Here is a 23,223-nt window from a genome sequence, read left to right on the forward strand (position 1 = left end):
TGACCGGATGTTGATACTGGCTGACTGTGAGCACAGAGAAGGAACAGCTGAACAAGAACAACAAAGCGACGACGACGACGACGACGACGATCCGCACAAACACACATGATCAAGTGAAAATATCGGTGACATCGTTACAGCTGAGAAGATTTATTGCCAAAAAAATAATTCTAAAAGCTAGGAAACCGTTTCACGGACGTACGCAGTAAGTTCTATGTGTTGTTGTCTCCTAGCCACTATCTTTATAACATTATTAGCCTTGTTAGCTGAAAAGCTAACTGGACCCCCTGGCCCGTTGGCCGAATTGTATAAACATCAGAACTCGGCAAAACATATCTAAATTCGAAGGAAACGCAGAAACGGTGGTCAGTAAACTATCGGTAAGGGAGGAGTAGATTAGTTGTCATTGTGACTTGTTATTGACATTCATGAGCACTGTTAAAAACCTCAGCTGCCATTTTATTTGTCGAAAGATCATGACTAGAGAAAGTAACTCATACCTGCCAACCTCAATCCATTTAAAAGCTAAAAGTACAGTAGGCCTACAGAAATTTATTTGACGACTGAAGGAATAAAAGAGCCATCTTTAATAATCACTATTTACTTAAAAGTGACTATCTCTTTATAATTCAATTACAATTTAGATACATGACATGACTGTATATGTACACTGTGGGACTGAAGTTAAGTAATATACATAAAGCGAGTCAGCGAGAGTAAAAGAGTAACATTCCCACTCTGAGAGAGAGGTTTGACCTGGTTGACCACGAAACAAGGGTGAAATCCACTTATATATAACTGTCTATGGTGAAGGTGCAGGAGAAATGGTCAAATATAATAAGTCCTGCAAAATGCAGGAGGGTTGGCAGGTATGAGGTAACTTGCTGAATATAGATTCGGTGGAACATTGGACTGGTTGTTACTATTTTGGAATGTATATCAATTTCACAAAATGTCATTAAGTTAATCTGTGATTTATCCTCCTTTTCCCTGCATCAGTAAAAGTGCCAAAGAAACCATTGAACAATGGGGCGCATCTTCCTGGACCATATTGGTGGAACACGTCTTTTCTCCTGTGCCAACTGTGACACTATTCTTACAAACCGGTCGGAGCTCATCTCCACACGCTTCACTGGAGCCACAGGAAGAGCCTTTCTTTTCAATAAGGTATGGCAATCATCAACACAAGCTATTGCCAATAGCATTTTTATTCTCATAACAGCATTATTTTAATATTTACTTATTACTTATTTAGTAATAAGTGTAGTGTAGCAAGCAATCTTTGCTTGAATAATGTGTTCAACAGTATTGCCTACTCTTGTCGTGAGAGTAATAAGCCAACCCAGTGAACCCACCTCCAAAAAAAGACAAGCCAAATAATATGGGCATATATTCCAAATAAAAATTAGATGCATATTATTATTACTATGTAGGTAATTACAATCATTTATATTTTCGATATTTATTATAACATTACACACATACTTGATCCAGGGCTTAATAAGTAGACACACCAGAATGATTGTCACTCAATGTGATTCACAGTACTTCACAAACCTATGGGGAATTATAGTATAATATACATCAAAGAAATGTTGGCTTGTTTAGATTTGCAAAAGAAGCCACCATATTTTTAAAACAAGCCCAAAAAACCCAACTTGCGACTCGTCACATGTTTCGTGCAACTCTGGAAAAAACAAGCAACAAAGTTGCTACACATACAAGACAATATTGTTGTCTTCTAGGCTGAACAAGAACTTCTGCTGAAAGTGTAACCAGAAGTAACTGGTAGGCTTGACAACATGTAACCTTGTACTAACTGTAATTTGGTTAGACATTTTTGGCAGTAGTTCTTGTCCAGGCATTATATTCTTATGAAACTGAGATACAACTGGAAATGAAGTTAGGATCATTCAACATCCACTTTCTCTAAATGTTTTTTTCTTTTTTTTAACTACTTAGGTGGTGAATCTTCAGTACAGTGAGGTGCAGGATAGAGTGATGCTTACTGGCAGGCACATGGTGAGAGATGTGAGCTGCAAGAACTGTAACAGCAAACTGGGCTGGATCTATGAATTTGCTACCGAGGACAGCCAGCGGTACAAGGAGGGACGTGTCATCCTGGAGAGGGCATTGGTCAGGGAGAGTGAGGGCTTCGAAGAACACGTGCCCTCAGACAACTCGTGAGACCGCCCTTAGTATGCTCACTCCCATGCCCTCTTTCCCTCTTCCTTATCCCCTCGCGTCTACGCTGCACACCACCATCTGCAGAGCTGGTGGTCATTGACGTCTTGGCTCTGCCAATTGGAGGATCAATTGGTTGGATCTATTCTTACTGGGTAGGCTTTGCCTCTGTATACATACATCCTGATTTATTCCTCACAGGGAACCCCCCTGAAAAGCTGAGGACATAGATAAGGAGTCAAATTTAACTTGTTCAATGGCCTGCACGCTCACACAGAATCTTCAACACTGCTGCACAAGGCATGCACCTAGTTCTTCATATGCACTTCGATGCTTGCCTGTTAGTAAGCACTGAGCAGACATTGTCAATTACATTAGAAATCCTATCACCATTGTTAGATAAACAAAGGAGCGGAGGCATTAGTATGGGAAAAGGTGTTTTCATCAAGATTAAAGACATGGGCAAAGCAGCTAGTCCACTACACAACACGGCTCACAAAATACATATGGCTTTTGGTGGGCTTGTGTTGTTTTGTCTCAGTGAGTATTTGCCTTTGGTGAACAAACATTGAATTCTATTAATGCTCCAGCCTACAACTTTTGTTTTTTCTTGTGTGATAGTGTAAAGGAATGTAAGTTTATTTAAGATAATTTCACTTTCACATGATACCAGATGGTTAAATTCAAGTTGTATTTGGTAATCTGTGTTTTTCTTTTTCAGTTCCCATCTGCATTTGATTGAAATGACTTTTTTTAATGTTCACAGAATAGCTTTAATATAACATAATTTCTGTTTAAATACAGGCTTTGGAGGTTATTATTCTCCCACATACCACATTTGCATTCTGTTGTATGGTTTCCCCATCCTTCTGTATGGATGCTATGCCTGACTGTGTGTAGTGTACAGAGTGACATCTTCACTGACTTGTCAGGATCGTGTCTTTCTGTGTAAGGGGGATATGTCTCAGCCTGATGTGGAGATGTGCTCATTTGCTGGCTTATGGCACATTGGCTTTAGGCCCTGAACTGACCGTTCCTCAAAACCTCAAGCCAATCAACTGTTACGGTATTATTCTTAAAGACAATCTGTCTCTCCTATGATTAATAAATCATAGTCTCCACTCTCCATCTTAATATTTTCCTGCAATTAAATAAACCAAATTCAAAATATCCAAAAATGTCAACATTTCAGGAATGGAAATAAATTCGGTGGGCTGTCATTTTGACATTCAATTCTACAATGATGGTATTTTAAGTTTGTTTGGGATTTTGTGTTGAATGACACATATTTTACAAAATAATGTGTTGAACTGAAACAAAGTAACACTAGAAATGGAAGGTTTCTGCAGGATATTGATAACATCCCAATGCCCAAGTCAGCGTGCTGATGGATGTGACTATTTTCATTTATTTGTATTTTATTGATAATTGTTATTGTATTACTCTGTAGGAATATTTTATTGACTTTGGTTACCGGTATCTTATATGACATGTTTGAGTATTAAAAAAAAGTGAAAGGGTGGTTTATTTTTCTCCTTTATTGGCTTTAGAAAAAATGACTGACAATTTCAGAATAAAGGTGTAGTCTTGCTGATTATAATGTTGGTGTGGTTTGTTTTTGGAGTGGTTGATATTGTCCTTTTAGATTGTCAGTTTACCATTCATTAGTCTGTAGTTCAGTCTACATTACCATCTGAGGTAGAACAGGATTTGTAAGGTTTGTTTACTCATTAATTCGCAAATTGATTGCAGTGCTTTGTTTAGGTTTCACACAATGATCATAATGTAGCAGGGATGTCCAATCTTAAGAGTGGGGATTAAAAAAAAAGGTACTTACCATTAATTTCTTAGAACACTAAACATGAATTAAAACAATCTTCCCAAATTGTGTGCTGCTGTAAAACGAAACATCTATGGTCTTGTAATTAAAGACAAACACTTCCCTGTCATTTGTGAGGAGTCTGCTGCTAATGATGATAATTACTTAGATCTGACGTGTCGAGGGCAGCGTTAATTAGTCTTTCAGAATCAAACTATAAATTATTTTCAAGACACATGACTGGCACTGGCAGGCTGTCGTATGCGAAAGAAAGCACCTCTTTAGAAAGGGTTCTGACTAATGTGTACCTGGTGCCACTAGGTGGCAGTATCACGTCTAATTAGGATTTCCCAAGAATGTGAAGGATGGGAGGCATTATGCTTTGTCCTTTGTCTGATGGTTACCCTCTTGAGATGGTATTTCTTTTCTGCTTCACTGCAGTCTGGAAATCCATGTCAGGACCTATTTTCAGCAGTAGACAAGACAGAATGACCGCAATGAATATCAACAGTATTTCAATAATATAGTCCGCATGAATGACTCTTTTGTTCATCATTGGGAAGAAAAGTATTGCAACTGTGACAGAAGAGAAAGATTTTGTAGCATTTGCCATATCACGATGGATAATTTACAGCAAAGACTGAACTCAAGTGAGATGGCAGTTGTTACAAAAGCCATCTCTTCAGTCACAGCTACAATAAGATGGCAAATGTTACAAAAGCTATCTTTCTCTTCTGTCACAGTTGCAATACTTGCTTTTCCTCTCAATGAGGGACAAAAGACTCATTCATATTATTGAAATACTATTGGATATTCATTCTAGAAATAGTGCTGAAAATGGTGTCCTCCGACATGGATCATGGCTTATTAGACTCACTGAAAATTCCTAATCCACCAACTAATATTTCTGTGCCAGTCATATGGGTATTTATAGCTGATGCTGGAAGGATTTCTTTGTTGGTACTGTATGTCTGGCAATCTGTGTCACCAGTCACCACTGTGGATTGTGTGGAATAAACCATTCTTGAAGATGCACCACACCAGTGTAGCAGACAACCTAACATAGTTGAACAAGAAAGGAAGGAAAAACTGTCTCAATTTCTCTTTCATTGTCTTTTTTTGGTGTTGAGCATGAATGTTCTTGCAAATGTATTCTAATCGCATACTGTAGGATTACAAGACATAGTGCCAATGACTCCCTGAGGAATCCCATCTATTCACCCGATCACAAAACGAAGCACAGGTTGAAAAAGAGCGCCAGGTTAGTGATGTATCGATGATGCGTGTTGTACAGAATTATGGAATGAACATTCCACCCACTCAAAATTTGTCCTGGTGAATTTCACGTTCTAGTCAGAATTGGGGGATGCTTAAAAAAAAAGACATAAAAAGATCTGGCAACATAATTGGCCGATGATTCATAGTCCCTGGGAAGCTATTTTTAAAGTGCTGCTATCAACCTCAAGTTTATCCAAGCTTGCCCTTCTACTTTCCTGCATCACACCCCCTCTATCCAGTCTGGATTAATTTGTGACGTAAAAAAAAAAAGAACGAGGGAAAAAAAAACTATAGCATAGAGAAATGAATGTCTCTTTCCACCACTCACATTGACATAAAAGAATGACATAATTAATAATAAGGAGATAGAAAAATAGCATGCTTTCCATTGACATCACTCCACATCCCGTTGCTAGGCAACGGGAGAGTCAACATTTGTTGCTACGGCAACCCGACTTCACCTTCAAATCTCCCGACCTCTGTCTCTGCTGTGTACTGGAAAGGGTGTATATGTGTGAGCCAAATGGAGAGCGAGCACACAATGGCTTGATGTTGTGCAACATGAGTATTCAGGGTCATGTTGACTCATTCACTGGTGTTACTATACTATATACCCACTATCTTAAGGGGCAGTCCGGGAAATAGTTAAGAGCCCAGCAAAACCTGCAATAATTTCTCCCTCACTCACTGGACTGTTTGACAAAGAGTTACAATTCAAGTGAATGGCAGTCGACAAACATTTCAAACCCGTGCAAATGATGAACATGTCAGGGGCAATTGAATGAGTTGTGATGGCATATTTATTTCAATATATTTACTTCTTTAAAAGACTGATAACAATGAGCGGTGTATTTACCTGAGGACGGACTGCAAAGAAGTCCAGCATCAGCAACTGATTGGCAACAAAAGTGGCAAAAAGAGCATGTATATATGTATGTACCCATAAAGAGCTCAAGGTTCTATTAAGGAAAGAGAGAACAGTGGTATATTTGGTAAACTATTGACATGCTGATGAGAGATTTGTTAACAGCTCATCACAGTGACTTAAACCAGTCCCGTTACACTTTAACCATAGGGCCTTCAGGTTCACATAAACAAAGACACCTCAGTCAGCTTTTCATTATGTGGCTGCCTGGGAAGATAAGTTTTAAGACTCTTTCCTTCTACAAAACAACATTACCTGACCTGCAGCAATTGAGGTGGGTCAGTTAAATTAGACATTGCACTGTGTCATAAAAACATTTGCAGATTGTCCAGGAGACATATCTTTCATAACTCACTGAATATAGCCAGGTTTGAGGTGGTACTAGAGCAATGGCAAAGAAAGGACGGTGTCTGAAAGAGTGTGTGTGCGCTGCTCCAATCCAATGCTTTTTCTATCCTCTTTTTTGGCACAATTGGAGTAGCTTTCTCAGCTGTCATTTGCTAATTGAGTTTAGCAGGCGCATCGATGCCAGTTCCCTAGACAGAGATGGACACAGAGAGAGGTGGGCATTACGGGGCTTTTTGGATTAGGTTGAGTTCAGGGCCAGTTTTCCACTCCAAGTCTGGTCCTCAGTGCCACCCTGTACACAGAGGGTTATGTTGTCCCAACAGGACATTCTTCCACCCCAGTACCACCCACCTTCTGCCTCTACAAGGCATCTCTCTGTTCCTGAAAAGGGCAGAAAAGCTCAGCTGCTTCTAAGGATACCGAGACATTAGATCTCAGCCATATCTTTGATCATGAGGCTTGTCCTCATCTGGCCTGATTGGCTTTGACCATCGTCCATCTGCCCTGTTCTGGTCATATTACATTCCGTTTGGTTAAAATCTTTTGTTTTTTTTCACACCTGGTTCTCTCACCTTTGGCTTTTATGTGCAAAAGCAACTTGAGCGAGCATGCATAAAAACAGCTTTTCTGTTGCAGAGCTAAATAACATGAAAACATCATATAACTAATGTAAAAAGGACAAAACGTAAATTATACTGCCAAAGGGTGTTAAAAATGAATGTCTTCTTCTGGACTAGGAACTCTTCTAAGATGACATTTACTTTGCTAAAATTGCTAATGGCAACAGTGATTCATTTGGCTAGACTAGCCAAGGTTGGCTAAATAAATACACTATTAGAATATTGGATATAAATATTCAAGTGATCATATTATGGTATGTGCTCTGCACTATGGCTGCATGTTCACTCCCTTCAAACACATGATACAAAACAAAGGAAATAACATAAAACAAATTAAAAAACATAAGCAAGCTAATGTGTACCATAACTAAAAACTGTAGCTAAAAACAAAGTGTAGTTTTTGTGAGACATTCGTGGACACTTAAGTTCTGGGCAAACAACCACAGATAAAACTACTGTCTGCATAAACAGATAAACAGCATTACTTGACTACTAACAGCAAGGGATGTATAGTGACTGTGCACAATAGAGGGACCTAACACAACGTAACCACGGATGAATCACTGTAACTCTGCACAGCTTTTATGCAGATAATAGAACATAGCTTCTTAGCCCCCTACCACAGTACGGTAAGATGACCTCACCGATGCATAATGCACTCTTTCTTCCCTAAAGGCAGAGGATGATATGGCCCCCAAAGAGGAACCTCCAGTCCTCTGGGCTTAGCCCCCTGCTGGGTGCACATGGACATCCCTGCTGGGTGCACATGGACACTTCCAGGCTGTCCCCTTGTTCTTCCTTTCTTCATTGCACCTTCGCATCCAGCACTTTATTGTTCTTGTCCACACTGGCATGCACAGATTTCCAATACTGGTGGCAGGCCATCTCCATAATCTCCAGCCCTCCAAAAAGCTTCAGTTGGCCATAGTACACAATGACCATCACCAGGAGATAGAGTCTGACTGCGGACCACAGCCACAGGCCGACAAAGCACAGCGCAATGAAGCTGCTCCAGTAGAGCAGCGAGGCAGCTTTGATCAGAGCCACGCGCAGCTCTGTTTTGCACGGTGGCACGCGGGCTGCGCCCTCCCTATCGAAGGCCCTGGGCTGCCCAGAGTAGAAGTCCCGGAGTCGGACTTCCTTCTCGGCCCAGCGCTCCTGGCACCATTCCTGCATGTCAAAGGAGGAGGCAGGCAGGGAGGCGGCAGGATAGCGGCGAACATGGAAGTGGATCTCACGGGGAAAATGCCCCAAGATGAGGTGACGTTCTGTCTGGGGAATGTTTTGGGGGTACGCCACTGTGATGTCATGGACGGCATCCAAGTTGTCTCCTGGGAAATGAATTGAAGTAGAGATTTCATTAGCAACGATGAATTCAGGACTAGAGACTGATTAAATAGTGAAGTAGGCTGACAAAATCAGGCCTGATTTAGTAAATTAAACATCTACTGATGCACAAACTTGGACACATCAGTTTTGCATTTACTGTACAGTATAATCTGCAATATGATGGCAGATACAGTATAAGATTACAGGTAGTCATACAGTAACATTATCCCTTTTCCATAACCAAACTGGTCATTGGACCAAACTGGTCATTGGAAATGTGTCATACACTATTCAAAATCCCAGCTCTTAGCTCCATTACACATGCATCTGATTGAACCGGGGACTTAGTGTTGCATGAATCATCCATTCCTTCTAAACCACCCTGAGCCTCACATCATCATCATCATCGCAGGCCTGCCTTACATAAACGTCTGGCATCCCGGCATTGCTGTGCATAATAGAAGCAGAGTGTGAGATCAAGCTGGTAGGATGACACCTGCCAGCTACCACTTCTATAGAGCTCAACTCCGCTCTGCTATAAATAGAGCAGGGAAGGGCAGGGCATATGGAGACAAAGACCACCTGCACTGTCTGTCAGTCAGCAACGGCAAGGGCCAGGGAACAGAGAACTAGCTAAGTCCGCTGACATCACTGATTCACAGCACCTGCTGGGAGAGTTAGTGCCATGCTCAGCACTCAAATGGGTGGGGGAATCAGGGCCAGAGGTGGTATTAAAGACCTCTGGAGGGATGCCAGAATTAGCTCATAGGGAAACATGAGAAGCCACCGGGTGTTGTAATGGCTGGCAGCAGGATGAAGCGGTGGTCTGGGACTGTGAGGAATAACAGGTATCATCCCCCGCAAATAAAGCCATGACTGAAACAACGAAGATCATCGTCATAGCGTGTCATTTTCCACCACGGTGAACTACAAGCATTGCTGATACAACAGGAATCATGGTGTAAGCATGTAAGGTGTTTTCTTTGACAGCGAAACAATACAAAAATATTAGAAATTATTATTTATTATTGTCATATTGGGATGAGCACGATACATTTAATGACGTTTGAACAATGTTTTTTACCGACTACACGACTAGTTTAAAACTAAGGAAACACTCGGAAAACCACAAAAACGGAGTACATTTCGATCAATAAGGTCAAACCACATCAGAAAAAGGATTATCAATGTGTAAAACAAAGTTTCTGACCTTTCCGTAGTTTGTTCACAATGAATGTGAATCCAGTGGTGCGAGGATGCAGCACATACTCAAATTGAGGAAGGCCGTTCTTGGCAGCATACTCATCGCTCTTTGCTCTGGTATTTTCTGCAAGAAATATAAACAGGAAGAAAATGGTTACACATCCAATGTAAAAATCTGGGCAAGCAATTCATATTTCCCTATATAAAAAGGAATACAAAATCCATGAGAATCGATACAGTATCACAAAACATATCTCACACGACACTCAAGTGTATCGATATTTTCTCACACCCCTAATGTACTTACAGTAGAAAGGTTTTATACTTATGAAATACACCTAGCATGTGATGTGCTCTTCATCTGAAATACAGTATCTGCAGGATATAAACACAAAACAGATGCACCAAAATATTCTTCAGGTCCTGATGTTGTAAGAACACTATATAATAATTCTAGTCATATTATGCAACAAGCATTTTGTTCAGTCCTCCATCAATTGTGATCTGCTGCATCAAGGTGGACAAAGCTCTGACCTGTAACCCTCCTTTTACTTTATACCAATTTGTAAGGGGTCATGGAAATCCTTGAGGGGCTCAAGTGCATCCTGGTCTAAACCCTACAGATGGAGGCATGTGCATGCATGTGTATGAGAACGAATGGGTGGATGCCAGGAGAGACAGTGCCAGGAAACCTGCTTGGCCACGTCTGGTGTCAGACCACACAGAGACATTGGCTAGAGATTAGATTATTTGTGATCTCAGATAGCTTTAAATGTCGTATCCTTCTTGCTCAGATAGGAACATCCAAACATTCTTGTATAAAATGACGAGTGAGATAATTTTAAGGACCGTCTATGCCTCATCACTTTGAAGTTGTGTTTGCAGGTGAAGATGAGCATCCCCTAGCCCTAGACCAAAGGCCTGACTTTCACAGAACAACAGTGTATCTTTATTGCATAATTTAATGCAGGGGTTCCCAACCTTTCTATTATCACGGACCGGCTGACAGTTCATAAAACGTTCGCGGACCGACATTTCAGGGGGCGGGGGGAGTCACACTTCATTAGTGCGAGCGTGACAAAATACTAGGCTACAGCTTGTTGTTTTACGCTGCTGCTCGCTGAACACACGTGAACGGTAAAGATACCAAGGATTCGACAGTGGCGTCACCGTTATGCTACACAACACAGAAGTAACACGGACTCGAAGCAGTTTATAAATCAGTCAGTGACGCGTACCAAATGATGATTTGGTCCGTGAGGTCTGTGTGTGTACTGAGCTAATCTTGCGAACCGTGGGAGTAAATTTTATATATAAAAAGTATATATATTTTTTTGTGGATTGAAACCTTTCCCAAATGTTGGAGTTGTACATCATAGGTGTGTCCTTACCGGTGAGGTCAGTGCCCTCTGGGAAGAGCAGTAACTGTAGCGGCTCCCTGATGTCACAGAAGTAATCCAACATGTTCTCCATGTGACTCTTGTCCTCCTCCCAGCGACGGTGAATGAATACAAAGCAAGCCACCTGCATCGCCCAGCCTGGAACATACATGCAACACAACACGACTTTACATATATACACAGCTGTCTGTAGTGAAGGAGCATGGTCTTATTTCATAAGCCACTTTCAGAATGCACTCGTCGACAATAGAAGCGTCATCAACACGTCCACTTGAATGTAAATTCACCTCTCAATTCACTCAATTAAATGACTATCACCGGGTGCATTCATATTACTTAAACACTTTCCCTGCCATAAAACGTAGCCTACGTTAATTGTCGGCAAGCGACAAAATACGTAGGCTACATTAATTCAGTTGTATGAAATGTTTTGATCCGATCTAGTGGAAAGGCTAGTGGAACTTTAGCTTCGGGTGGCTATATGTTGTTAGCCATAAGACTGGACTGCGCCACCTAGATTGCGCATGCACTCACATGCGCACGCATGCACGCTTTCAGTCACTTTAGACTCCAAATCCCCATCCCAGGTGGCATTTCTGGTCAAAACAACGCTTATTTCATGGAGCCTAGCAGTCGCAGTAATGGCGACAGCCTGTACTTCATCAGCTAGTGAAACAACAACCGATCCGACAACACACACACCATTCAGTCAACATCCGGTTCCGGTCGCGGGGGTTTGGATCTTCAAAATGTTTTAACGGGAAGATATCCTGGCATATAGTAATCATTCTTTAATTAATCCTGGCGGGGATTGTGTTTAAGTCAAGGATCCTACCTGCAAAAAATATGTTGCATATCCGATCCTACTGATCCATAATGTTGCGTTCATAAATACAGTCCCTCCGTTTGAACTCTGGAAAACCTCCATAATACAGTGCATGTCTGAAAGTGGACGTAGTCTGACGTGAACAAAAATGTAAGTGGTATGGGCTTGCATTTTGCAGTGTATCAGTTTGCAGTTTGGGATGACCTGTATGATAAAATTAAGTTAACCACATCTTTACCAGACATTTTGTCTTGTACTTTATCCAATTTCAACCTGTCTTAGGGCAACTTTGGGCATGCCATAGATGACAATGTTCATACTCCAGTTTGCGGCAATAGCTTATCACCGTGGTGTAGTTTTCTAAAGGTTTTGTTTTACTGTCAGACAAGTCCTTTCACTCTGGGGCTATCACCTCGTTCACTGACTGGTCTAGAAGTTGGGTGGGCGGTCCCCTTGGTTTTGCAGGCATGGGGGGGAGGCGGGGTCAATGCTTAAGGACATCACCACGAGTATGATAACCTCATAAGTATATAGGGCCTAACCCAACCACTTTTTCCCATGGATGCTGTCATTCTCTGCCACTTCTTAATTTAAAAAATAAAATATAGATTTTCTTAATGTTGAGATGTCTTGGATTGGTGTTTGTTTTCATCTCCAGTCTACCAACCTAGTGGTCAGTCACCATTATAGCGTTTCACTCCAGCCAGGGAATATTTTAAACTCTGGTGCTCTATTTTGAGCTGCAAAGCTGACTCTACAGTACAATTATGCCATAAAAGAGAAAAGTACATATTACAGTAGATGTGTGTGTATGTGTGCACACACACACACACACACACACACACACACACACACACACACACACACAATGTTAGCCATTTGAAACATTGCCTATGCTGCCGTTTCCATCCAAATACAGGATGAAGGGAGAGGCCCATAAAGGTGACACAGAAATGTTTAAAATTAAGAACATGCCTGGTTTTCCAAATACAATGAAATACATGTTGCAGTAGATGAAACATGTGCTCTACTTTCTTGTGAAATATGCTGGTTGACACCAACACCTAAATAAAATGGTAGGGCAGGTCAAGTTTGCTACCAGGTTGCCCGACCAGGCAGGTGCACATTATGAGTGGGGATGCCACTCCGTCTTCAGTTTGCTATAAACACAACACGAGATATAACTGTCTTTAACGTGGTCAGAGCGCTCTGCGTCTCTCCCTATCTCTCTACCAAGTCCCTCTTCCCACCCCCCTACCCCACACTACACACACACTGAGCGTGAAGTGGCTACAGCACGTGCTCGGTGAAAACAGCTAGACTATAAGCTCATAATATCACCAGGTTGCAAAAGCCATGAGTTTTCTCAAGCCAGGGCTCAAAATTGCGACCATTTTGGTCGCAAATGCAACTGAAATTTAATCCGTGCGACTTAAAAATATATTTGGGAGCACCTGTGCGGCTGTCCATAATTTCTGTGGTGCATGTCAAACTGGGGGTCTTTTCAAATGGGGGTCTGTGGGCTAATAAGTGTAGATTTCAGGGTCCTTGCCATGAAAAGGTTTCCCTACCATGCATCTGCATTTGTAAGGCTATACTTATGTTATAGTGCTGTTTTTATTCATTTTTTCTTTTATAATAAAAAAAACCCACTAATATATTATAAAAGTTAAAATGAACGGTAATTAACAATATTTTTGGGGGGCAAGTGGCTATGACCTGAGGGCAAGTAGACATGACCTGTACTTTCCCCGACGGGCAAATGCCTCTGAGACCTTAGTGTCAACCCTATGCATGTATTATGAATATTATCTCTTGTTTGATTGATTGAAGTATTTATTAATTAACATAATTACAGTACATTTCAAGCAGTTCGATACAAAAACTGTTGTGTAAACAAAAACAATAAAACAAACAAAATCTAAATCAATAGAACATTAATGCCTGCATTTCAAAGCTGTATTCTAACAGATTCAAACTGAAGGATCAGTCTCATATGCAGTGACTGCAGTCCAAAAAAAGTGTTTTATCGATAAGATGTTCAGAGGCTTTATTTTGCCTTCAGGTAAGCATACATTTGAATGTACATGCATCCAGAATATACTGTGCACCCACCAAAGCCAGGCACAGCCTTGAGTCCGGCCTTGAGGCAGATCTTCTCCATGCGCAGATAGCTGTACCTGAGTAGACAGCACCACAAGAACATCCAGTCTAGACGCGTACGATGGTTCATGATTATCACACTGCGCTCCCCTGGAATGAAGCCATCACCTGTGATAACCACTTTAACGCCAAACACCAGCTCCAGCAAAGCCTGGGCAAAGAGGTAGGATGGGGAGGAATGAAATGGACAATGGACATATGGAGTAGGTGTGTGTGTGTGGGGGGGGAGGGGTGCAGTTTCAGATTCAGGGAAGAGAAAGAGTGAGATAAGGGGGGGTAGCAAGAACGTAGAAGGGGAGAACATTGTGTGGGAGAACAGACAGTTTCAGATTCAGGGAAGAGAAAGAGTGAGATAAGGGGGGGTAGCAAGAACGTAGAAGGGGAGAACATTGTGTGGGAGAACAGACAGTTTCAGATTCAGGGAAGAGAAAGAGTGAGATAAAGGGGAGACAAAATAATCAATGTCATGAATTAATTTGGTCATTGTATACAAGATTTGCATGTCTGTGCCCAACGGGAATTTGCATAAGCAAATTGTACTTCCAATGAAAATAAGACTCTGCCAACTAAACAAGCAAGGCACAAACATAAAACTAGCAGGAGATAACGTGAAGCATCGCATTATGATAGGATCAAACTATGGAGGCCAGAAGTGCAATTCAATGTGTATAAACGAAAGTATGCTACCTAACTAGTACGTACGTAGCATATAGCTTGTACTGTACCTACCACAGGAAGTGTCAGCCAGGTAGCAACAATGCGGTCAGTGATCCATCGGTACCAGGCTGGAGCAAGCAGCATGAGGGGCAGAAATGGACCCAGCATGAAGATGCTGCCAAAGAAACTCCCCAAAAACAGGGTCATCACAAAGTACAGGCCCCGCACCGACACAGCCATATCTGTGGGAGGAAAAGCAGGGACAAGTCATTGATGGGACACAAGCTAAATGTTGGACATGGTGCATCGGTGCTGTACTGTATAAGAGTTCTACAAAGGCATGATATAAAAGGCAATACAGCAGGGGCTGATGTAGAATTGGAAAGACCATGACAAGTGGAATTCATTCTTAATGTGGTCCCCTCTTTACTGTGAAGTGTAATGTCCATGTTGACACATGACACATGGAATTATCAAAGGTCTCATCAATAGCAACGCCTGCTGTTCTGTTGTACTTCCGAAACACTTTCGCACAAACAGTGGAAAATCCGAGGCAGACATTCCTAGTGCGAAATGTAAATAGGGGAACATTTCTGACTGCTGGCAATACATTGTGGGTGCACACTGCACTGTCAGTGAATCAACAGTTCAAGGAGAAAGTGGCTTAATTTGGATTTCCAAAAGGCCTAGCCCGTATTGTGTAGCGTTCTGTGACTCATGTTGTGACATTCTCACAAGAATTTTATCGAAATAAAAAAACATCATGTTTGACTAGTACTACGGTATCTACCTCATATACTATATATCTAGTTCATCAATTTGAAGGTTGCTTTCTCTATATTCTATAGCAGTTATGCTGATATTTTGGTCAAATCACTGGCCAAGCATGTCCAAAGTTACATTTGAATATTATCTAGTGTAAGAGGAAGTTTGTAAACCTACCGACACTCAAATCAATTTATGAGCAGTTCCAATTCCAACTTATGAGCTATTCAGCTTTTATTGCTAACCAAGACAAGTCAAATTCAAGTTAAGATAATTCAGAGAAGGGACTTGTGTAGACATCTAGGGAGCTAGAGCTATAGACAAATCCAGAAACGGGTCTCATGGTCGCAGCTTACGTATTTCCTGTAGGCGGACTCGACATAGCTGCAGGGTTTAACCCCTCACCAGGCAGGCGCACCTCTTCTACTATAGTGAACGGCAGAGTGACTGATGTTACACTGGGGCTCCACCGGGCGCGTCAGCGTCGCGTCTCCGTCACCGTCAGGGAATGTTCCCTTTTTAAATCAATGAAGGGTGGCTCCACTGCCCGCGTTGCGTTGCGTGACTGCATTCAAATTGCCCCGGTTCGTTTTTTTACTAACACTACAAAGATGCCCAGAACATCGGGATGAACCTGTGTAGTTTATGGCTGCTCCAACAGTAGTAGCAACATATTAAAAAAAAAACGGAATGTCAAAATATAAGCATAAGCATTTAAAGTACGCATGTATAAAGTACAGCAGCCTTGTGTTCATAAAACAGAAAGATTGGGTATTGGGTAAGACTGACGTTATGTATCTTTCAGGACCTTTCACTGCTTTGTCTCAACCATTACTCTATGGCTCTGGTCTCAGCCACCGCGGTGGATATTTTGACATTGTTTTTTTTTTAATGTCCACTACTGTTGGAGCAGCCATAAACTACACAGGTTCATCCCGATGTTCTGGGCATCTTTGTAATGTTAGTGTTAGTAAAAAGCAGGTAAAGGAGTAATGTTTGAGCAGACTAACATCAGTCACTCTACCATTCAATGTAGTAGAAGACGTGCGGGTTTACCCCGCGGCTACGTCAGCTCCGCCTACAGGAAATACGTAAGCTGCGACCATGAGACCCGTTTCTGGATTCGTCTATAGCCCACCCTCATCTGTTCAAAGAGTCACTGGAGAGCACCTTCCTGGCCAATACAAAACGTCTGGCATGTTTCAACAAGCTGAAAAAACTAAGAAACATGCTAAATCAATTCATGAACAAATACAAAGAATATTATGTCTTTTCAAAGTGACATTGTACAGTAAATGTCAATGACTAAGACACACGAGTCTGGGTCTAGGGCAGGCACATCACCCTTTAAGACACACCAGTCTGGGTCTAGGGCAGGCACATCATCCTTTAAGACACACCAGTCTGGGTCTAGGGCAGGCACATCATCCTTTAAGACACACCAGTCTGGGTCTAGGGCAGGCACATCAGCCTTTAAGACACACCAGTCTGGGTCTAGGGCAGGCACATCATCCTTTAAGACACAACGGTCTGGGTCTAGGGCAGGCACATCAGCCTTTTAGGTAAACATGTCCCACACCAGTCTGGGTCTAGGGCAGGCACATCAGCCTTTTAGGTAAACATGTCCCACACCAGTCTGGGTCTAGGGCAGGCACATCATCCTTTTAGGTAAACATGTCCCACACCAGTCTGGGTCTAGGGCAGGCACATCATCCTTAGACACACCAGTCTGGGTCTAGGTCTAGGGCAGGCACAGCATCCTTTAAGACACACCAGTCTGGGTCTAGGGCAGGCACATCATCCTTATAGGTAAACATGTTCCACACCAGTCTGGGTCTAGGGCAGGCACATCATCCTTTTAGGTAAACATGACTAAGACACACCAGTCTGGGTCTAGGGCAGGCACATCATCCTTATAGGTAAACATGTCCCACACCAGTCTGGGTCTAGGGCAGGCACATCATCCTTATAGGTAAACATGTCCCACACCAGTCTGGGTCTAGGGCAGGCACATCATCCTTTTAGGTAAACATGACTAAGACACACCAGTCTGGGTCTAGGGCAGGCACATCATCCTTATAGGTAAACATGTCCCACACCAGTCTGGGTCTAGGGCAGGCACATCATCCTTTTAGGTAAACATGTCCCACACCAGTCTGGGTCTAGGGCAGGCACCTCATCCTTTTAGGTAAACATGTCCCACACCAGTCTGGGTCTAGGGCAGGCACATCATCCTTTTAGGTAAACATGTCCCACACCAGTCTGGGTCTAGGGCAGGCACATCACCCTTTAAGACACACCAGTCTGGGTCTAGGGCAGGCACATCATCCTTTAAGACACACCAGTCTGGGTCTAGGGCAGGCACATCATCCTTTAAGACACACCAGTCTGGGTCTAGGGCAGGCACATCATCCTTCGACACACCAGTCTGGGTCTAGGGCAGGCACATCGTCCTTTTAGGTAAACATGTCCCACACCAGTCTGGGTCTAGGGCAGGCACATCAACCTTTTAGGTAAACATGTCCCACCAATTGTATATAAATTACAAAGACAAGGGTTTAATCTGATTAAAACCCAGTGCAGCAGTACTCATCCAGCAGGTGTTTTTGTCCCTTGTGTGAACTATGGTTAATAACACCTTTCCACCTCCAAATACTGCAGTCATTGCACAAACCTTTATTTCCGCCCTTTTTAAGTCTGTAGACTCCTAACCACCACCCCCAAGCACCATGACGCAGCAGGTTCACTCACTGTATCATGCATGCAACATGACTGAGGGTGCATTTAAATCTGTTGGTGTGTGTGTGTATGCACGTGTCATGTACGCAAGCAATACGGGAGTAAGGGTTGTGGGTTTTAACAACGGAAAATGTGAGGCATGAGAGGTGAACAACAAGCTGGCTCAGCACAATTGTCACAATTATGCCCCAGTGCACACACACCCCCCCTGGGTGTCTGTCCAGTGTCCACTGAACAAGCTCTCTCTCACACATGTAGCAAAGGGGCGTGAACACACCTAGAGACTTAAATGTGAAACGTAAATGGAATTATGAACACAATACGTAGTTAACACAACATGTTTTTCTTCCTTCCATCCAGGAGAGCAGGAAGGTCTGTCTACTGTACTGTACTTAGTTAAGACTGCTGTTGTTGCCTACTTTTGTTTTTCCATACACTGGGCCAGTAACATTTGTGAATTTGATTTAGTCTCACCATCCGAGTTGATTAAACATTTATTCAATCACCATAGTAATCATCACAAAAGCACTTCCCTAAACAATGTCTACATGCAATGCACAGCATGCTGCTCCTAAATCCAAGCTGAATTCTCTGGCAATCATCCTGCATTCCTTCCCTTAAGTTCCAAGAGCAGACATCCCTGAATAAATAGGTGACCCGGGGCTAGGCTAAACATTCAGCTAAAGCGGTATGTGTGCGTCTGTCTGTGTGTGTGCGTGCGTGCGTGCGTAAGATGCAAAATAAATTTTAGTGTGTATAGAGGGAAAACACTCGCCCACCACCACAGAAAGGGTTTGCTTTCCAGGAGTGGTACTTCAGCCCCTTCCAGGAACTCCAACACAAATGGCTGTGTTTGCAGGTAGTAAGCCATCAATTATGGAATGCGTCTTTCTCGCTGCACTAATAAGTCCTATGGGTGGACAGGGCGCCCGTTCAGCAGCGACTCGTGGGGGGGAACTGGGAGAGATTCTGTTGTCCCGGTGACAATGTCTCTTCCTCGCAGTCAGGTGAAAAGAAGGGTCCGATTCCCTGATGGGGAATTGCACAAGCAATATCAGTAGGCATGTGGTTGTATACTCTACACCAGCGGTTCTCAACATTTTATGCATCACTCGAAAATCTTAAAGGAGATGGGTCAGATGGGTGGGCTGTGTGGATTTCTCATTTGTCAATTATCTAATGTAATCCTGGGCGCTACACTTCCTCTGCCAACCTGGGAGGGCAGCAGACTGACCTCATGCTTCATTCTATGCATGAGGAGTCCAAGCTGCTTCTTTTCACCTGACAAGGGGGAGTTTCACCCAGCCGGACGTAGCGCGTGGAAGGAACACGTTATTCCGACCAGTTCCTTTCCCCTCCATCAGGCGCCTCGGCTGGCCAGGGGGAGGTAGTTTAGAGACCAGGATTACTGCATGTTTTTGTGAGGGTACCTACCCTAGAGGACACGGGGAGAACATGCATACCCACTGATGACACAGAGGAGAGAATGCACCCACAGCATCCCCAGCGGGAATCGAACCCAGGACCTTCTAGCTGTGAGGCGACAGCTGGGTATGGACTAGTGTTACAAATTATAGAAAAATAGAGCCACAACTGACAGTAGTTACTGGTTGTATAAAAGGAAGAAACTGGACGTGACTTTACTAGATCAAATCAGTGGATACACAGAAGAGGACATCAACACTCTTGGGTTGGACTGGAGGACATCGACACTCTTGGGTTCCTTAGGCTGGAGTTGAAAACTAAGGGCTCCATTTTCGTCACCGCTAAACCCCTTATCCTTAAACTTCCTTGCCTTTTTTTTTTACTATTTTGCAAAACATTTTTGAATAGTTAAAATGGCCAGTCTACAAGCTCACAACATGTCAATGTAGATTGGCTAGTTGAACTATTCAAAAATGTTTTTCAAAATAGTAAAAAAAAAAGGCAAGGAAGTTTAAGGATAAGGGGTTTAGCGGTGACGAAAATGGAGCCCTAAATCTCTTAAGTGAGTTTTTGCCATTGCCGATTTGACTACAAGCTGTCCAAACTTCAGGACATAGAGGCCTTGTTCCAGGGCACACATAGTACCGTAATTAAGTAGTCTAAACTAATGATCGATTGATCGTACAACTTCCAGCACCAGTCAAAGTATAAATTATGTATTAATGTTAAAGATTTTATTTCAACGGGAAAACAATAAAATCAGCAAACTGTCTGTAATTTCCTTTACAAAGGATTAAATATACTGCCATGAGTCCTACTGTACATGACCAGGATAATTACTTTAGATGTTTCCAAATCCATCAGTCCTCATTTTTAAGCTCACATAAATAAATAACTGTCATACATCAGCCAAATGTACTCCTATACTGTGCGTGTCTGTTTGAATTGACCTCAACCGAATGCGAATAAGAGTGGAATATGTTGGACCTGTTCAATTTGCTAATGGCTATTTCCACTGGAGAGATTTGTGTTTGTGGCAGAACACAGAGGGCCTAGGTTTATTAATCAGCTCTGGGTAATCCCCATGAATAAGTGACATTAAGAAGTATCAGTATAAAAAGGCTTGTTGTAGCACTCAAATCACCGGATGACAAGCAGCACATACAGTATTATTATTTTCATAAGAAGGAGGCTCTCCCCCATGATTATCAGATGAAATTGGTATCCCATCCTGAAAATGTATTTTCTGTTTACTAAAAAGCTGGAGAGACAGGGACTCAGGACCTCATGCTAGGTCACTGAACTTTAACTAAAAAAATATCACTTAGTAACTAGTAAGTAGCCTCATAGTGGCCAGAAAAATCTGCGGACACAGTGTGATATTTAGTATGGCCAAGCCAGGCTACTTAGTAAGTTACCTTACTTGCACTCCTCAACAAATTGATAGAACAGGCTAGATACAGAGATGGGTGTCAAATTAAAGGACAACCCGAGTAAAACCGGATGGAGAAACATCATTAATGTATCTGCATCTACATGTATAAAAATGCCCATATTACCATGATTTTGGATCAAGATGACAGCGAAAAGATCTAATAAAGTGGCTAATGAACAGAGAGCACGAGGTTCAGTCACAGTCACACAAAGACTGCAACTCTTCCTCGGGTGACTGATGTAATAAGACTGAGCAGAGGATCACTATAGTAGGGATGCAGTGCATGAACCAACCAATTATATGGACAAGGACATGTAATTGGTCGTCGCCCCCCCTCTTTTTTCCATACTGTACATGTTTTCCCCCGTTTTTTCTGTTTTTAAATGTTCTGATGAATTGAAAATGGAGGAAGTTTTTCTGGTTTTATCCTCGTAGCAGATTTTGTATCGACCTGTACTTTCATTGAACTATACCCATTCTACAAACTGAATAACATTTTCAATCAATCAGGTGTAGTGTGTCACTGAAGGTTTGATGGAGTCAGTCAATAGCCTGTCAGTTCGCAGGCAAGAGTCAACTTTTGGATCTGCGTTTATAAAGGAGTCAAGGACTCCCCCTCCCCAGATACCCACCACCTTCAAAACACAATTTTAGCCTACAGGTCACTACCAAAACTCCTACTTGAGGATAGAACCAGGAAAAGCACATAAGGGTCCTCCATTTTCAATTCATCAGAAAATGTAATGACATACAAATATACACTTCTAGTTCTATCTATATGTATGTTATTCCTCTGGTACAAACTATATTCATTCTGTCGGGATGGCCCAACACGTGATGTTATCTTTTCCTTTGTCACCACTCACCTGTGTATGACTATATGTCACATACATATCACACACATTATACTGTGCTCTTTTATGAGTTTGACAATCTGACCACAGGATTACATCGGTGTAGTTTGAAGGTGCAATGCGCTACATTTCTGGACCACTGCCACAAAAATACTATGTCGCTGAACAAAATAACGTTTAAGGTGTAGAGGCGACTACCTACCTACCTTAAATTCGTTTTTATAGCGTTAGAAATCAGAAATCAACAAGATAATCCAATCAACGTTAGCTTGCGAAGCTAATGTCACTTTAAACTGTCTTGCTAATTTTGGGTACTATCTGAACATGACTCCTCCAGCCAGCCAGACATAATGACAAACGACATACAACACACATCACCCACCTTAATTCGTCTTTGGGTTTTCTTCACAATCAGTTCCGAGAGGTGCAACGGCCAGACCACATCGTGTCAACAACTCGGTTGCGACATAATTTAAGTAGATAGCATGTTAGCATCACTTAGTTAGCATGTAGCTAACTATATTAGCAGTTATAAACACAACAATCCCATACGAATATGGGAACTATTCACAATCACTAGCGTCGCAAATTAAAGCAAGGAATGTGTAAGCTAACCCTAACACAATTGCAATGGCACATGCATTACTTTTGTTTTGACTGCAACAGGAAAATAGTCGCCACACCACTCCGACTCGACCTCTCAACTTCTAACTCTCACCTGTCCTTTCGCCCTTGTGTCAACAGGGGGTGCTGTTTATACCATCATAATGTCAAAATTTAGAACACTGGTAGTAGGTGAAACATCATTTGTCAGTAGTGTACTCTAAGGCCCTTACCAGTGATGTCTCTTTTCTTACAGGGGTCCGTGGATTATTTCCTTATTTTCCTAATGTAGCACGAAATGAGTTGCGATTCCAGGCGAAGTCCATCATTTATTCAAACAAGGCATCTTCCATATAGTTACATCAGGTACAAGCATCCATTCCATACAGTTACAGCATTGTGAGGCCTTCGATCCCCTTCCAGACAGAGAGCCTGGTTACCAGTTTCTCCCTCAATTATTTCTAACCCTTGATTCTAACTGTGTCCCATCTCTTTATACATCTATAACATGCAGTGGGTGTCACCTTTGTCCCTTTGTGTGTGTGTGTGTGTGTGTGTGTGTGTGTGTGTGTGTGTGTGTGTGTGTGTGTGTGTGTGTGTGTGTGTGTGTGTGTGTGTGTGTGTGTGTGTGTGTGTGTGTGTGTGTGTGT

The 23,223-nt window shown here is 42.2% G+C and overlaps 2 protein-coding genes across 2 annotated transcripts; one reads left to right on the forward strand and one right to left on the reverse strand.

Annotated features, from left to right (window-relative positions):
* The first annotated feature begins 41 nt into the window (after positions 1-41).
* ypel5 (yippee-like 5) lies at positions 42-3,706 on the forward strand. The gene is made up of 3 exons (XM_079527706.1): positions 42-205; positions 1,000-1,167; positions 1,963-3,706. Exons 2-3 carry the CDS (start codon positions 1,027-1,029, stop codon positions 2,185-2,187), a joined length of 366 nt encoding a protein of 121 aa, XP_079383832.1. The 5' UTR covers positions 42-205; positions 1,000-1,026; the 3' UTR covers positions 2,188-3,706.
* Positions 3,707-6,063: 2,357 nt separating this feature from the next.
* lclat1 (lysocardiolipin acyltransferase 1) lies at positions 6,064-22,682 on the reverse strand. The gene is made up of 6 exons (XM_079528324.1): positions 22,353-22,682; positions 14,825-14,994; positions 14,048-14,246; positions 11,098-11,244; positions 9,714-9,830; positions 6,064-8,505 (listed from the first exon to the last, which is right to left on the reverse strand). Exons 2-6 carry the CDS (start codon positions 14,990-14,992, stop codon positions 7,979-7,981), a joined length of 1,158 nt encoding a protein of 385 aa, XP_079384450.1. The 5' UTR covers positions 14,993-14,994; positions 22,353-22,682; the 3' UTR covers positions 6,064-7,978.
* Between the last annotated feature and the right edge of the window lie 541 nt (positions 22,683-23,223).

This window comes from Electrona antarctica, assembly GCF_951216825.1.
Source record: "Electrona antarctica genome assembly, chromosome: 18".
NCBI classification, from domain to species: domain Eukaryota; kingdom Metazoa; phylum Chordata; class Actinopteri; order Myctophiformes; family Myctophidae; genus Electrona; species Electrona antarctica.

What these genes read in the sequence shown, in the direction of transcription:
- ypel5 (XM_079527706.1), top strand. Translation starts at nt 1,027, where the DNA reads ATGGGGCGCATCTTCCTGGACCATATTGGTGGAACACGTCTTTTCTCC. An exon ending in GAGCCTTTCTTTTCAATAAG is followed by an intron (nt 1,168 to 1,962) that starts GTATGGCAATCA and finishes TTAACTACTTAG; the next exon opens with GTGGTGAATCTTCAGTACAG.
- lclat1 (XM_079528324.1), bottom strand. Translation starts at nt 14,992, where the DNA reads ATGGCTGTGTCGGTGCGGGGCCTGTACTTTGTGATGACCCTGTTTTTG. An exon ending in CAAGGCTGTGCCTGGCTTTG is followed by an intron (nt 11,245 to 14,047) that starts GTGGGTGCACAG and finishes TGTATGTTCCAG; the next exon opens with GCTGGGCGATGCAGGTGGCT. An exon ending in AGAGGGCACTGACCTCACCG is followed by an intron (nt 9,831 to 11,097) that starts GTAAGGACACAC and finishes TATTTCTTGCAG; the next exon opens with AAAATACCAGAGCAAAGAGC.